This window comes from Centroberyx gerrardi, chromosome 11 (assembly GCF_048128805.1).
Source record: "Centroberyx gerrardi isolate f3 chromosome 11, fCenGer3.hap1.cur.20231027, whole genome shotgun sequence".
NCBI classification, from domain to species: domain Eukaryota; kingdom Metazoa; phylum Chordata; class Actinopteri; order Beryciformes; family Berycidae; genus Centroberyx; species Centroberyx gerrardi.
In genome coordinates, this window is record NC_136007.1 from 19,993,006 (window position 1) to 20,007,583 (window position 14,578).

A 14,578-nucleotide genomic window follows, 5' to 3' on the forward strand; every position below is an offset into this window, starting at 1 on the left:
TTTTCTGTATTAATGCAGAGCGATCAAGAGGATGGGGATGACGAGAACTCAGACTGTAAAGGCACCCCCAAGGGGCGCAAAAAGATCCGCAAAATCCTTGACGACGGGCATCTCCGTGCTGAGACCCAGGAAGCCCTGAAGGAGGAGGAGGAGAGGTGCAAACGCCTGGCAAATAGAGAGCAGCAGATGGAGGACCTGAGAGAGGTACTGTGTACACAACCGGCCAAACATGCCATGAGCTTTCACTGTAGAACTGACTAGAACGGAGCTTCAGTTCAACACTGGCAGTCAGATTTGTGCAACATGGCTTGAATCAAGTAGCATGCTCATAATAGGCTAGAGTCCTATTGAGAAACAAAAATAAACAATACTTTTTTTTGTCGTTGACAGTGAAATGTCTCAACAAAATGTCTTCACTTGGGACTAATTCAATGTGCACACAGCATTATTCTGCAAGAGAGAGCAACAGATAATGTACTTGAATCCTCCTCGAAGGCCAAGTGTTCCCAAATTGCATATTTTCCATTAGTGATCTGTTCTTACAAAATGAGTGATAGCACAAAATTAGAACAAATTGTGGCACTTTTTGAAGGTTAGCAGGTAACTTAAGTCCTGTGACAAAGTAACAGTTCTGCAGACTAGATTCTCTATATTTTGGAGATATTTGTTTTCCAAAATGAAAAGGCAATGTTTTGTAAATTAACTCTTCAAATATGTGTATGTGTAGTAGCTAAATTACAGACCATATGGCTATAATGTACAGCTTTATTTAACAGTATTGTGGTACATCATAGCTGTATCTCTACGCCACTTACTCTTGACTGAGGTGTGGATTCTCTGTATATCTGACCCTACGCATTAGCCGATAGTAACACATTTGGCATTTCACCTATAGTCCTTACTCATATTGTCATTTTCAAGAGTGACCTTGTTTTCCAGGTGATTGTCATAGAGGATGAGTTGTCTCAGGTGGCACACGCCATCACTACCAAGCTGGTCCTGGATCAGGATGAGGACACCAAGGAGCCTCTTGTTCAGGTGCACAGGAACCTGGTGACCAGACTGAAGCTTCACCAGGTGGATGGTTAGTCTCTGCTCTCCTTTCACATACACAATACTGTGATTCTGGAATGACTAGTTAGCCTAGCACAGGCATGTTGACTGCACCGGCAACATCAGCAAATACAGTCTCTTGTTACATTTGTTATATATCAGGATAAGGCTTTGTCCAATGACACTTTCGCTTTGGTGCCGTGCTCATCAAGTGACCTCTATATCACACAGAATCTGTACTTTCATATGTATTTGGTTGACTGTTTATTTCCCAACAGGTGTCCAGTTTATGTGGAACTGTTGTTGTGAGTCTGTGAAGAAGGCCAATTCTTCTCCTGGATCAGGCTGTATACTGGCACACTGCATGGGCCTGGGGAAGACTCTTCAGGTGAGACTGAAGAAACAGATATCCACAGATAACCACTGGTTTGCTGAGATTTTGCTTAGTTTAAAGGAATACACCAAGTGTTTGGGAGATTGACCTGTTTCTTAACTTACCCATTAAGTGATCAGAACATAGACACCAAAATCATCCATGTGTCCCTGGTAGATTGTCCCACTTAAGCATACACTATCTTGAGTGATCAGAGGTGACTAGCAGTATCTCAAAAGTGGAAAAATTAGAACTTAAGGCAGCAAGTCTGATAGCTTTATGTAGGAGATGGATAAAAATACAAATTAAAGTGAAGGTGGTGGACAATGGGAAACCACGTACAGCTAAAAATCACTGCGCAGCAGACTATATGGTTGCCCACCTGAAATAGTTCCAAAAATAAACTGTGGCTACATTAGCTATACTGAGTTAATGATATTAAATTTTTTTAATTTAAGAATCAACACGTCATATAATAAAAAACACTGGCAACATTTTATTACTAAAAGGTCAGTCGTCTTACTTTGAATAATGCCAGTCGCATAAAATCATTTAACATAGTGCGCCCTAAAGCGTCCTACCAACACTGATTTTTGCACCTATGTACTCATCACTTAACAGGTAAGTTGACCATTGGGGTCAATCTCCCAAAAACTTGGTGTATTCCTTTAATTATTTTTGCCACTTTGCCTTGAACTGTGCTTCATTGTCTGTGCTTTAATATTGATTGATATTGAAAGCCCGATCAGCATCTGCCCCAGGACCAAGTGGTATACCTTATAAAGTATACAAGAGATGCCCGATGCTACTCCGCCGGCTATGGAAACTTTTGCGGAGGGTATGGACAAAAGGCATCATCCCATCATCCTGGAAAAGAGCAGAGGGCTGTTTCGTACCAAAGGAAATGGACTTCTCTGAGATTAGCCAGTTCCGAACCATTTCTCTCCTGAGCGTCGAAGGCAAGATCTTCTTCTCTGTCCTGGCCAAAAGGATGACTACCTACATGGTGAAGAACAAGTACATTGATACAACAATCCAGAAGGGTGGTCTCCCAGGCTTCTCTGGGTGTTTGGAACACACGGGTGTCCTCAACCAGCTGATCCGGGAGGCCAAGGAGAGCAAAGGCAATCTAACAGTTGTCTGGCTCGACTTGGCCAACGCGTATGGATCAATCCCTCACGACCTCATCAACGCAGCTATGGAACACTACCATATCCCCCACCACATCAGGGGAATGATCACCAGCTACTTTGGAGGATTCAAGTTACGGTTCAAGACTGCCCCTTTCACAACCCAGTGGCAGGACCTGGAAAAGGGAATTGTAACGGGCTGCACTATCTCCCCCCATCTTGTTTATCATGGGAATGAATCTGCTCATAACAGCGGCAGGGAAGGAATCCAGAGGGCCGGTAATGGAGTCCGGCACCCGCCAACCTCCAATAAGGGGCTTTATGGATGACCTAACCATAACAACTTCATCCCATGTACAAGCAAGGTGGATCCTGAAGGCACTTGATGACGTGGCAACATGGGCAAGAATGAAGTTCAAACCAAGGAAGTCAAGAAGCATGGTGATCAGAAATGGGAAAGTGACCAGCAAGTTCCAGCTCCAAGTCCAGGGGGAGGTTATACCATCAATTGAGGAAAACCCAATAAAATGCCTAGGGAAGTGGTATGATGCCTCTCTCTCTGACAGAAGCAACGTATCCAGGACAGAGAAACAGGCAGATGAGTGGCTGAGAAAGATAGAGGGATCAGGCTTACCAGGAAAGTTCAAGGCCTGGCTCTTCCAGCATGGTCTGCTACCAAGACTCATGTGGCTACTGACAATCTATGAAGTGTCTATGACATCAGTGGAAGGAGTCGAGAGGCGAGTGAACAAACACCTCCGCAGGTGGCTCGGAATTCCACCAAGCTTCACGTCAATAGGGCTATACATCAGGTCTGGTCAGTTGCAGCTACCCCTATCATCAGTGGTCGAAGAGTTCAAGGTGGCAAAGTGCAGGGCTGTGATGATGTACAGAGACTCCAGCGATGAAAAGGTCAGAGGTGCAGGCGCCACCACAAGATCAGAACGCAAGTGGACAGCTGACACATCAGTGGCACAGGCAGAAAGCATGCTGAAGTTGAAGGACATCATCGGGAACCCGTGCATGGGGAGACAAGGACTCGGATCCACCCACTTCCAGCAATGGGGGAAAGCAGACCCAAGGCAGAGGAGAGACGTGATCCAAGCCGAGGTCCGACACCTGGAGGAGGAAGGACGAAGGTCAAGGGCCGTGGAACTTGGATCACAAGGAGCCTGGACAAAGTGGGACCCGCCAAAGCGGAAGATCACGTGGCCTGAACTTTGGAGACTGGAGCCCTTTCGCATCTCTTTCCTGCTCCGATCAGTGTACGACACTCTTCCAACACCGACAAACCTGCACAGGTGGGGAATGAGGGAGGACCCACTGTGCAAGTTATGTGGAGGGAGAGGCACGTTGGCGCACATACTGGCGGGGTGCAAGACTGCACTTAGCCAGGGGAGATACAGATGGCGTCATGTCAAGGTCCTCAGAGCACTGGCTGACATCTTGGAGCAGGAGAGACGGAAAAAGCGTCAGACCCACGTGAGACCAGCCCCATCCATCCAGTTCATCAGGGAGGGGGAGAAGCCACCCTCCTCCAAGAAGACCAAGAAGAACCTCCTGCAGGCGGCACAATCATGGGAGATGAAGGTGGACCTGGGAAGAAAACTACACTTTCCCGAGGTCGTCCAAACATCCCTGAGGCCTGACATGGTCATATGGTCTGAGGAGGCGAAGAGGATCATCCTGGTCGAACTGACGGTCCCATGGGAAGACGGATGCGAAGAGGCCTCGGAGAGTAAAGCCACCAAGTACCAGGACCAGGTCCAACAATTTAGGGACAAAGGGTGGCAGGCCTGGCTATTTCCAGTTGAGGTTGGCTGCAGGGGTTTCCCGGCGCAGTCTGTGTGGAAGACGCTCACAGCTCTGGGAATAGCAGGAAGGGAGAGGAAGACAGCTGCTTGCAGGTTGGGGGAAGCAGCAGAAAGAGCCTTGTGTTGGCTCTGGAACAGGCGGGAGGAGTTGAGCTGGAAGCCAGGAAAAGATGGGCAGTGACTGGCCATCACTGCCGACCCGCCAACTGGAGGACGTTGTGGTTCAGGGTCGCAACGTCCGAGGAAAGTTGGACGCCACCTGACGACATCTTCTCCTGGCCGAAAGCTACAGTCATAAGAAAGTGACTGAAGGTGTTAGCATCTAGATGTATCTAATAGTAAATCGATAGCTTTGTTATTTTACAGGTGGTGGCGTTCCTCCATACAATGCTGCAGTCACAGAACCTGAAATTCAGGACGGCCCTGGTGGTGTGTCCGCTCAATACCATCCTCAACTGGATCAATGAGTTCAAGATATGGCAAGATAACATGGGAAAGGATAAAGTCAAGGTAGACAAACCCTTAAGACATTAATATGCGCTGTAGCATAATGGGAAATATTAGACAATTGCATGTTTCAGATATGTCATACCCTTCCCCCAACATGCACACACACACGGTTATTCTTTAAACACACAAACTTGTTACAGGTTACAGAATTGGCCACAATGAAGCGACCTGAACGCCTCAGCGCTCTCCAGAAGTGGCAGAGGGACGGCGGTGTTATGATTATGGGATACGAGATGTACCGCAATCTCTCGCTAGGCCACAAAATCACCAATGGGCAGTTGAAGAAAGAGTATCAGAACGCACTGGTGAATCCAGGTACAGTAACTGTGAATTGGTATGATGCTAATTAAATGTCTGTTTTCCATCTCATGTGTCATTGCATTGCACATTGAAACAGTTGCAATCCGTGGCCGTTTCTCAATATTGTTTATTCTTCAGGTCCAGACTTTGTGATTTGTGATGAGGGGCACATCCTGAGGAATGAAGCGTCCAATATCTCCAAAGCCATGGGTGTCATCAAGACCCGACGGAGAGTGGTGCTAACTGGAACACCGCTGCAAAACAACCTGGTTGAGTGTAAGTCTGCACCCCTCTACCATATTAAACCTATTTTAAATATTGTAACTGGGTTACATTTTGTCTTGAAGTGATGTGGAATATAATGTAGAGTCAAAAGTGTAAGTAGTGAGACAGGGAGATGTTTTTTTTACGATGCGAGTCAAAAAAATTCTACAGCAATGGAAGAGTTTAAAGGCAGCATATCAGCTTGTAATACATTTTTTGGTGTTTTTTTTATTCCATTTTAGACCATATAGTCACTTCTCCATACTCCTTGTGTACATGCATCCACAAATGCCTGAAGAGGTTTTGGGAGTTCAATGTTTTTTATCTTCTTCCCCTACACACATTAATTAAACAACACGCTCTATGCAATTTACTTCAGCTTCTGTTCAAGTTCAAGTTCAAGTTCTTTTATTGTCATATGCACAGAGTATTTTTTATTATTATTTAATATTAATATAACATACTTTGTTCTCATAGACCACTGCATGGTCAATTTCATCAAGGAGAACCTTCTGGGCTCGCTGAAGGAGTTCCGAAACCGCTTCATCAACCCCATTCAGAACGGCCAGTGTGCCGATTCCACCCCCAGAGACGTCCGAATCATGAAGAACCGCGCCCACATCCTTCATGCCATGTTGGCTGGATGTGTACAGGTCAGAAAGACTTCCACCTGCAGGCCTCCCGATTATTCAGTCTGCTTATACGGTTTCATAGCCCAGACCACGCATTTCTCCTCCCACTTTCCTGTCTCTTTCTACGCTGATCTATTTACTAATGAAGTATGTGAGGAGAATTGAATTGATTGGGAATTGAAAAATTAAAAATGACCCTTAAACTAACCAGTGGAACATGATAAGTGTTTTATTTATAGACATGACAACAGCATTGGAAAACCAAATCACCCTGAATAATAACCATCAATTCAATTTGAATAAGAAGATATGTTTGACCTGTTAGTCCAGCCTAGACTAGTTGTGATAAGTCTGTTGTGTGTTTCTCCTAGAGAAGAGATTACTCAGCGTTGACTCAGTTCCTGCCTCCCAAACATGAGTATGTGCTGGCAGTGAGGGTGACCCCGCTTCAGTACAAGCTGTATCGCTACTACCTGGACCACTTCACTGGTAAGGATCTGCCTTCAGTTCATTTCCTCAAAGAATAACTGCACATAAAACAATACACTATGTAGAAAGAAACTATATTTTGAAGGGAAAACCAAAGTTTGGTTTTGGATAAATTAAAGGGAGACATGACATGCAAGTAAAAATGCTTTCCCATTATCAGAGTGAAAATTAACATTTGGAAACAAAAATTCAAACTTGTTTTATGACTTGCAAATTTATCAGCAACTCAGTCCTTTATGGCTAAATGAGCTGACTTTATCATAACCATCCTTAATACATTTTCTTCCAATAAAATCTTACTGCAAGTAAACTTAGTAACTAGTAAATGCTGTATTAATAAAATAATTTATTATTTGATAACAGTAAAATAGTAATTAAACAATGTTAAATAATGATAAATTCAACATTTATTATGAATAACATAACATATTAAAATGTTTTGGTCAGTTTATATTTACATACATTGTATCGTTAGAAGTAAAACGGATCCTATGTCTGTGTTTAGTGACATTTTTTCCAATGTCTTGAATCTAAGTTTATTTGTCAGTAGAACAATTCAAATTTGTTTCAGCAGTGGGAGCAGGATTTTTTTTTCTTGAACCTGAGATCATGAGTTGGTCGCCATGTAATTGAATTGTTCCAATCTGTAGCAATTTCAAATGTTAACACTTTATAACAAGATATATGGATGCATACTGCAGTTACACTAAACAAATAACAGATAATTAATTTTCGTCATCCTCGTCAAACACTGAAATAAAATCATTGTCACAATTACAGATTATTTATACTAAATCTAAGTCTGGTAGAGTGTGAGACTTGAAACTAAATTTATCAAAGGTAGAGATTGCCAGCCACTGGCCTTCTGAAGAAGATAAGTGTTTGCTTTTCCAGGCGTGGGCTCCATGGGCGACAGAGGACGGGTGAAGGCCGGGACAAACCTCTTCAAGGACTTTCAGATACTCAGCCGGATTTGGACTCATCCCTGGTGCCTTCAGCTCAACTACATCAGCAAAGAAAACAAGGTGAAATCATCATTGATCATCTTGAATGCAACAACGTTTCCCTATTAGCTTGACTTTATGTAAAATATATTAATATATATTACATCTTCACACTTAACTGGGGGTTTTGCTGTCTAATTACAGGGACATTTTGATGGGAAGCATCAGATTAAAGCTGCTGCTCTCTTGGGAAGTGAAGAACCCACTGTGGCTGAGAGGTGAGCTGGCGTGACAACTGCTTTTATAATCACAGTGTGCCTATCCAAAAAGATGCTGCATTTACATATGTCCATCTTAAGCCATAGATTTCTCCACCTATTTTTCTCCTTTGTCTTTTTTATGCCTGGTATAGTGGAAAGAGAGGGAGCAGAAGAAGAGAAGTGAGTACCGAGGACAGCAGTAAAGTCGGGGACAACCAGTCAAAGGGCCAACAAGGCGGTCCAGCAGTAGGAGGTATTGAGACTCCATGTGTCAGCGATGTGTCTCCAGTCTGTGGCTTGCAAAGTGGGCACTAATGTGGTTTATCCTCTGCTATATTCTGTGCAGCAGAGAAAGCGACCAGCAGCTCGAGCCCGGACACCCCAGCCGAAGACTGGTACAGGAACCTGCTGTCTGAAACCGACGCCAAAATCTTGGAGCACTCGGGGAAGATGGTGCTCTTGCTGGAGATCCTCAGAATGGCCGAGGACCTGGAGGACAAAGTGTACGTTTTCCCCATGCGACGATAAACACAGAAATACCGCGTGCTGACAGGTCCGTCGTTATTCATGTCTGAACCCTCCATTTTTTGCATTCTCAGGCTGGTGTTCAGTCAGTCCTTGATCTCCTTAGACTTAATTGAGGATTTCTTGGAGTCGTCCCACCGTGCCAGAATGAGCAGCAAATCATCCCTATTCAAAGGTATTATTCTTTTTTTTGCAAAGAAAACATTAATGCACTTACAAAATGTCTTCCTTCATGGTGTTGTATCGCTGATCCCTCTGCTTCATTGTTCTGACACTGCAGGCCGCGGCAGCTGGATTAAAAACGTCGATTACTATCGTCTTGATGGGTCCACCAGTGCTATCTCAAGGAAAAAATGGGCAGAAGAGTTCAATAATGCCACCAATGTCCGGTACATATTATCTGAGTGTTGCACCTTCCTACATAGATATCATTGGAGTACAGTATCCAGTAGTATTCTTGAAACAAGGTGTAAGGCAGAGTGTTGGATGACAGTGTCATAACACAAAGTTTCTCCTCTGCATTTTCTTGATCTTAGCGGTCGATTGTTTATCATCTCAACAAGAGCCGGGTCACTTGGCATCAACCTCGTGGCCGCCAACCGGGTCATCATCTTTGACGCCTCCTGGAATCCCTCTTACGACATACAGAGCATCTTCAGGGTTTACCGCTTCGGTCAGGAGAAAAATGTGTTTGTGTACCGCCTCTTGGCTCAGGTAAGCTCACTGGCACTTAGTCAGCATGCCATGACTGAAATAACTTGGAATGTAAGTGTTGAGATGAAAGTTAGATGACGCCGGTTTAGTCTGATGTATAGCTTTCCTGTTCGTCAATATGAGTGCAAATGGCAATGTGAAAAGCATGGTCTCATGCAAACCTTCTGGCACTGCCCTCCAATGCAATGTGTACGCTGCATTTAAGTGAAATGTGTTGCTCATTTCTCTCATATTTTCATAACAATTATGTAATACAGTTATGTAATTAGGTAATTTGCAATTATGAATACAATCGCCATATTCTATTTCCCAAAAGTAACTGATTGAAAGAGAATTATGGCAGTGTTGTGTGTTTCTGGGAATAAAACATAAGGATGGCAGGATACCTTAATTTCTGTATGATATGTTAGATCTTATTATTCTGAATATAGTGGTCAAAAAGACTGAAATGGCAGGCTCCACTATGACGGATGAATAATCTACTTGTTCTTTCTCGTTATTGATGAATTGATTGAAAATTGATTGAAAATTGAAATTGATAAACACTGATTTTTGCAGGAAAAATAACTTGAAAGCATTGCACTTAGAGCTGCTGTATATTCTAACATGGTGAAACCTTTCACTCAGCTTATAACCTTTCAATCTCTTGTTTTTTTCTCCAGGGCACCATGGAGGAGAAGATCTACGACCGGCAGGTGGCGAAGCAGTCTCTGTCGTTCCGAGTGGTGGACCAGCAGCAGATCGAGAGGCACTTCACCCTTTTCGAACTGACTGAACTTTACATGTTTGAGCCAGACCTGCTGGACGACCCGAACTCTAAGAAGAGCAAGAGGACCGCCTCTGTGCTGCCAAAGGTGACTCTCTCTGGCTTCATGGTTCAGAACTGTTAGACAAATGTGTAGATGATGAATTTGCAGCATGGCTTGACCTTTTGTGTCCTTGTTTCTCAGGATATGGTCCTGGTGGAGCTACTGAAAAACTGCAAAGAACAGATAGTGTGCTACCATGAGCATGAGTCTCTGCTGGACCATAAACAAGAGGAGGAGCTGAGCGAGGCCGAACGCAAAGCTGCCTGGGCCGAGTACGAGGCCGAGGTACAGAACTGCAAAGCTCTCGAGTGAATCTTGATGTTGTAGCCTTGATACACGCTATTTTATACCTTTTTTAATTCTGATGTACTTTTTTAAACGTGTATATCTCTTTACAACCGTGCATTTTTTTTCTCCAACAAGCAGTCAAACACAGCCAGCCTTCCAGGTCAGTTCAGCCAGAGCGCCTTGAACGAGAAGACCAATGAACAGCTACTGGTATAAATCTATAACTCCTTTGAACTTTTCTTGGAATTGCCTCTCTAATATGCTGTTTGTATTTGATATTATATAATATTACTTGAAAAACGTCTTTACAGAATTTGCTGAACAAGAGCCGAGCAAATGTATCCGAGGCCTTTCTGTCACTGCAGTCCATGAAGTCCCACAACATACAGGACTACATGTTACGACTGGTGAGCGACCCTAACTTCTCATGCTAATCTAATTACTGTTTTTTTTTTGGAGTAAGACAGTGGCCTGACACCAGTGTTTTTAGATAAAGAGTATGTTTCAGAATCTTACTTTGAATGAATTGTAAGAGTAAATAAATGAGAATTTGAAGCTTTTCTCACATAAGATGGGATGTATCGCAGCATATTACTTATGTGGTCAACATATGATGCCAACGTCTCATTACCTGTTACACAGAATGAGGTTGAGCTGTCAGAATAGGCCGGTCAGCCATCTCATATTTATAGTCAGTATCTGCCAATACCAACCGGTGGTCAGTTGTTCAGAACATCCCTCATACATTTTAATTGCTTGTACCTCCTTTCTCACAGTGGCAACAGAACCCACATCTGCCTGAGGCCGAGGTGAAGAGCAGTGCTGAGACGTGGAAACGGTTAGATGAAAAGGAGCAGGAACGTAGACAAGCCATATATCAAGACGTTCTTGCACAACAACAATCAGTAAGTCCCAACATTTGGTCTGGTTCATATATATAAACCAGACTATATATCTTGTTGCTGTCGGGTGAAAAGCTTGTATCTCCAAATCGCGTCAAACTAAGAAAAACAGCCTTGTTTTTAGCTTGGTGACAATGTATTTTTGGCATTATCCAGTGGGATTTGAAAGAGTTTCATAAGCCCAAGAGGTCAGAGAAGTTTCTCAACCCCCAGAGGAGCATGTAACCCTTCAATTAAAGTGAAAACAGGAAAATCACCAAAATTGGACAACAGCGATATGTGTGTGTGTGTGTGTGTGTGTGTGTGTATAAATGTGCCATTCTTATGTTTCTAACATATCCCACATATCCCTCTATAGCTCACACTGTGCATTCAGGCCATACTGAACGGTCGAAAAACCCAGGAGATGCAGATGGCTGCGGCCGGTGTGAAGCCGGTCCTGACAGACTTGACTACCAACACCATGTTGTAGCGGGAAGAGAAGGGGATGCCTCTGGTCTGGATCTGCTGCTCTGCACTGAATAGACACAAAAGAGGACCTTATTTCAGCACAGGAGGTGAAATGAAGCACTTCCACAGAAATTGCCTATTTCTGCTGGTGAATCGAACGTGTGTTTTTTTACCAGTATGGCAAGCAGAACAAGCAGAGAGGACAGCAACACCTCATCAGATGCTTTTTGTTTTAGATGCTTTACCGCCTGTCACCTTTACTTTGGGACACTTTCATTTCACCAGGCACTTTTATTTTATTTTCCAGTGCTCTTAATGAGACTTTTGACATTTCATTGTACCTTTATGAGGATTCAGCTGTTACTGTATGTGGCTTTAAATGACTCTTAAATGACTAATTTGGGACAATTAAAAGTGTTAAATGACCATTGAAGTTATTCAGGTTTCTCTTTCAACTCTGTAGCAGCAGTATAATGGTTTGAGGCATTTTTTTTTTCATTGAATATAATATTAATCTGTCCAAATAATTTCAGCACAGTGAATTAACACTAATAACAAAAAGGGAGGTCGTTCTTCAGCTGTTCAAATGAGAACTCAGTGATTATGGAGCCAAAACATCAATGTGATGCTGTCCAGATACATGGAGATCACTGTAGATGCCTTAGTAGTGTTTTACCTTAAAATGTTTTGCTGTTGAATTATGTTGTTAAAGATTTCATATATATTTGTTATTAGTCTTTACGCTTCTGTAATAAAGATTTGCAAAATGCGTGAGGTCGTCTCTTGTGGTTCAGTTTGTGTCTTTACCATCAACCGGATCCAGGCCATGACAGTCTGGTCGCTGCTGGGAAAGAAATGCTGTTCAGGCTGAGCAGTTTTTGTGGTGCAAAGGAACATTTATCTGATAGAATAGATGATCTCAGAGTTCTGAGATTAAAGTGTAATACTGCTAAACTGTGTAGCCGCTTAGCATCTATTACACTGTGTGTCCATGTTCCTGAGAAGTGACCTACTGAAGCTCTTCTAAGCCACAGAGTAACATATGTGAAGAGAGCTGGGGCAAAAGCAAAAGAAGAGGGAGCAGAACTGTCAATAACATTGTGTCTGGACTCAAATCTGTTGAGAGGTTGTCCTGCATCTCAATTTTTCAAACACAGTAAATAATCAAAAACATCTTCTCAATAAACCTTTGGGGATAGTTTGCCTTGACTGGAAACTTGAGACAGTTACCTTGTCAAAGAGCTTGTTTCATGTATGATGATGTGAGAGGTCCTTTATTTTGCCAAGTCAGCCTCAAAGAGCAATCAGCATTAATGGAGCAGGCATATTGTCTTCTGTCAGTCATAGCTGATTATTTATTGACTTTGTTTTATTCCCTTTATTTTACAAAGAAATCTATAAAAGTTGTTTAGGGTTGTTAAAGGGTGACATGGAGGCCATTAATACAAAGAGTTAAACTGTTTACAATGGGGAATTCATAACAGAACCGGTGAATTAATCCATGATACTTGAGTACTGACGTCTGTAACTAGTGTGTTCTGTCCGTCTTTGATATGCAGACTTCCTTGGTTTTGTTGGAAGACAGTGATAGACTTTAGCAAGAAAGTGTGATTTTCTTACTTCTTACCGTTATACATTGATCATACATTGATACGTGATACATTTGATATTATTTGTAATACTGATACCGACACCTCCAAATGATAGTCTATCCTATTTTTTTCTAGACTGAGAATCAACCTCATCCACAGTGATCAACTTCACAGTTCAGCGTTTGATGATGCAAAGGACTTTTTTTTTTTTTTGGCAGGAATGGATGATTCAATTAAGCAATAAAGAAATGAAATTGGAAAAAGGCAAGTATAGTGCATTTCACTAACCATTTATGGCTTATTATGGAAGCTGATGTGGTGCAGACATGAAGCCTGTTCACTTGGGTCCCAGAGATGTTTTCCCACCTTTTGTGCTCATGCAGCCTGCCAGCTGTGACTCAATGCAGTTTTATACATGATGTCCTCTGTCTAGGTGCACAAATACTATCACAGATGATCAATTGGGATTGCTTCTAGACATGAATGTCTTCCCGTAGGCTGTCCTCATCTTGGATGATAATCTTGTAAACATCACTACTCAGTATTTGTATTTCTCACAATTTGGATGGGAAACATAGGTTACATGAATACAACTGCATAAAAACTGGTAAAAACAAAATCTGATATGACTAAAATTTCAGGCTGTATCGATACCTTTACAGTTTCAAAGTTGGTTGTCATGTGCTGTACTAATTTTCCTCAGAATGACATGAACCAGCACAATGCATTCACGTCTCCCTCCTCAGCATCCCAGTGGAAAGAGAGAGCAGCTGTTCCAGACACCGAGGTATTCCCCGGAGAGAAGGGTCCATGCTTGGAAGTTTATTTGCTAATTAATGAAACCGAGCCAGCTGTAGTGGCAGAAACCCTTCAAGGTTCCCCTTGGGCTCCACTTCAACTTATGCTAATGCAAAGGGGAGAGCAATGTGGAATATACAGGCCTGGCAAGGATCATGTGCGTGTCTGGAAATGTCCTAATTCAGAGTATGCATTTCTTATAAACACAATTTTTAAGGGTAATAATGTATTATAATGTATTTTTTCTTATTGTGACACATTTTTCCCATTTAAAATAGAGGTTTTAACAGGATTACCATGCCCAACCTTTGTGCACATCTTCATGCATAAAACTTGGTATAGTTTCACCACAATCATGTGTATGAAAAAAGGTGAAAAACTACATACACATTCACAGATAAATATATAGTGTTGCATACACAAGTTTCTTGTCAGTTACAAACAGCTGTGGATTTGTACATACATGAATAAAATATCTAAAGTCAGTCCAAAGTTCCTGTATGGGAAAGGAATCCCTGATCTGAACCATGAAACACATGGACACACAAGCTCCAAATCCTGTGGTGAAATTCATTTATTCACTTATTTCCTTTACCTGTTTATTCCTTTTCAGGGACACGGGATCCCAGCATGCACTGGGCACAAGGCAGGGGAACATCCTGGACAGGTTGCTGATGCCTGTCCAATACAAGGCGAACACAGACAGACACACACACACATTCACACCTATG

At 42.6% G+C, this 14,578-nt stretch overlaps 1 protein-coding gene across 3 annotated transcripts in view; it reads left to right on the forward strand.

Annotated features, from left to right (window-relative positions):
- Positions 1-12,228, forward strand: part of LOC139931805 (transcriptional regulator ATRX-like) — a 33,176-nt gene extending 20,948 nt beyond the window's left edge. For 2 of the 3 annotated variants that reach the window (XM_078286550.1, XM_071925406.2), the window contains exons 15-35: positions 19-204; positions 940-1,084; positions 1,332-1,441; positions 4,737-4,880; positions 5,021-5,195; positions 5,319-5,456; positions 5,922-6,097; positions 6,448-6,565; positions 7,460-7,590; positions 7,714-7,787; positions 7,922-8,022; positions 8,116-8,272; positions 8,369-8,469; positions 8,575-8,683; positions 8,831-9,008; positions 9,671-9,862; positions 9,959-10,102; positions 10,241-10,315; positions 10,417-10,512; positions 10,882-11,010; positions 11,366-12,228. In XM_078286550.1, coding sequence (XP_078142676.1) covers positions 19-204; positions 940-1,084; positions 1,332-1,441; positions 4,737-4,880; positions 5,021-5,195; positions 5,319-5,456; positions 5,922-6,097; positions 6,448-6,565; positions 7,460-7,590; positions 7,714-7,787; positions 7,922-8,022; positions 8,116-8,272; positions 8,369-8,469; positions 8,575-8,683; positions 8,831-9,008; positions 9,671-9,862; positions 9,959-10,102; positions 10,241-10,315; positions 10,417-10,512; positions 10,882-11,010; positions 11,366-11,479 — 2,793 coding nt within the window. In that variant the 3' untranslated portion in view covers positions 11,480-12,228. The remainder of the gene's footprint in view (positions 1-18; positions 205-939; positions 1,085-1,331; positions 1,442-4,736; positions 4,881-5,020; positions 5,196-5,318; positions 5,457-5,921; positions 6,098-6,447; positions 6,566-7,459; positions 7,591-7,713; positions 7,788-7,921; positions 8,023-8,115; positions 8,273-8,368; positions 8,470-8,574; positions 8,684-8,830; positions 9,009-9,670; positions 9,863-9,958; positions 10,103-10,240; positions 10,316-10,416; positions 10,513-10,881; positions 11,011-11,365) is intronic. The other variant, XM_071925408.2, reaches the window with a different exon arrangement.
- The last annotated feature ends 2,350 nt before the right edge of the window (positions 12,229-14,578 follow it).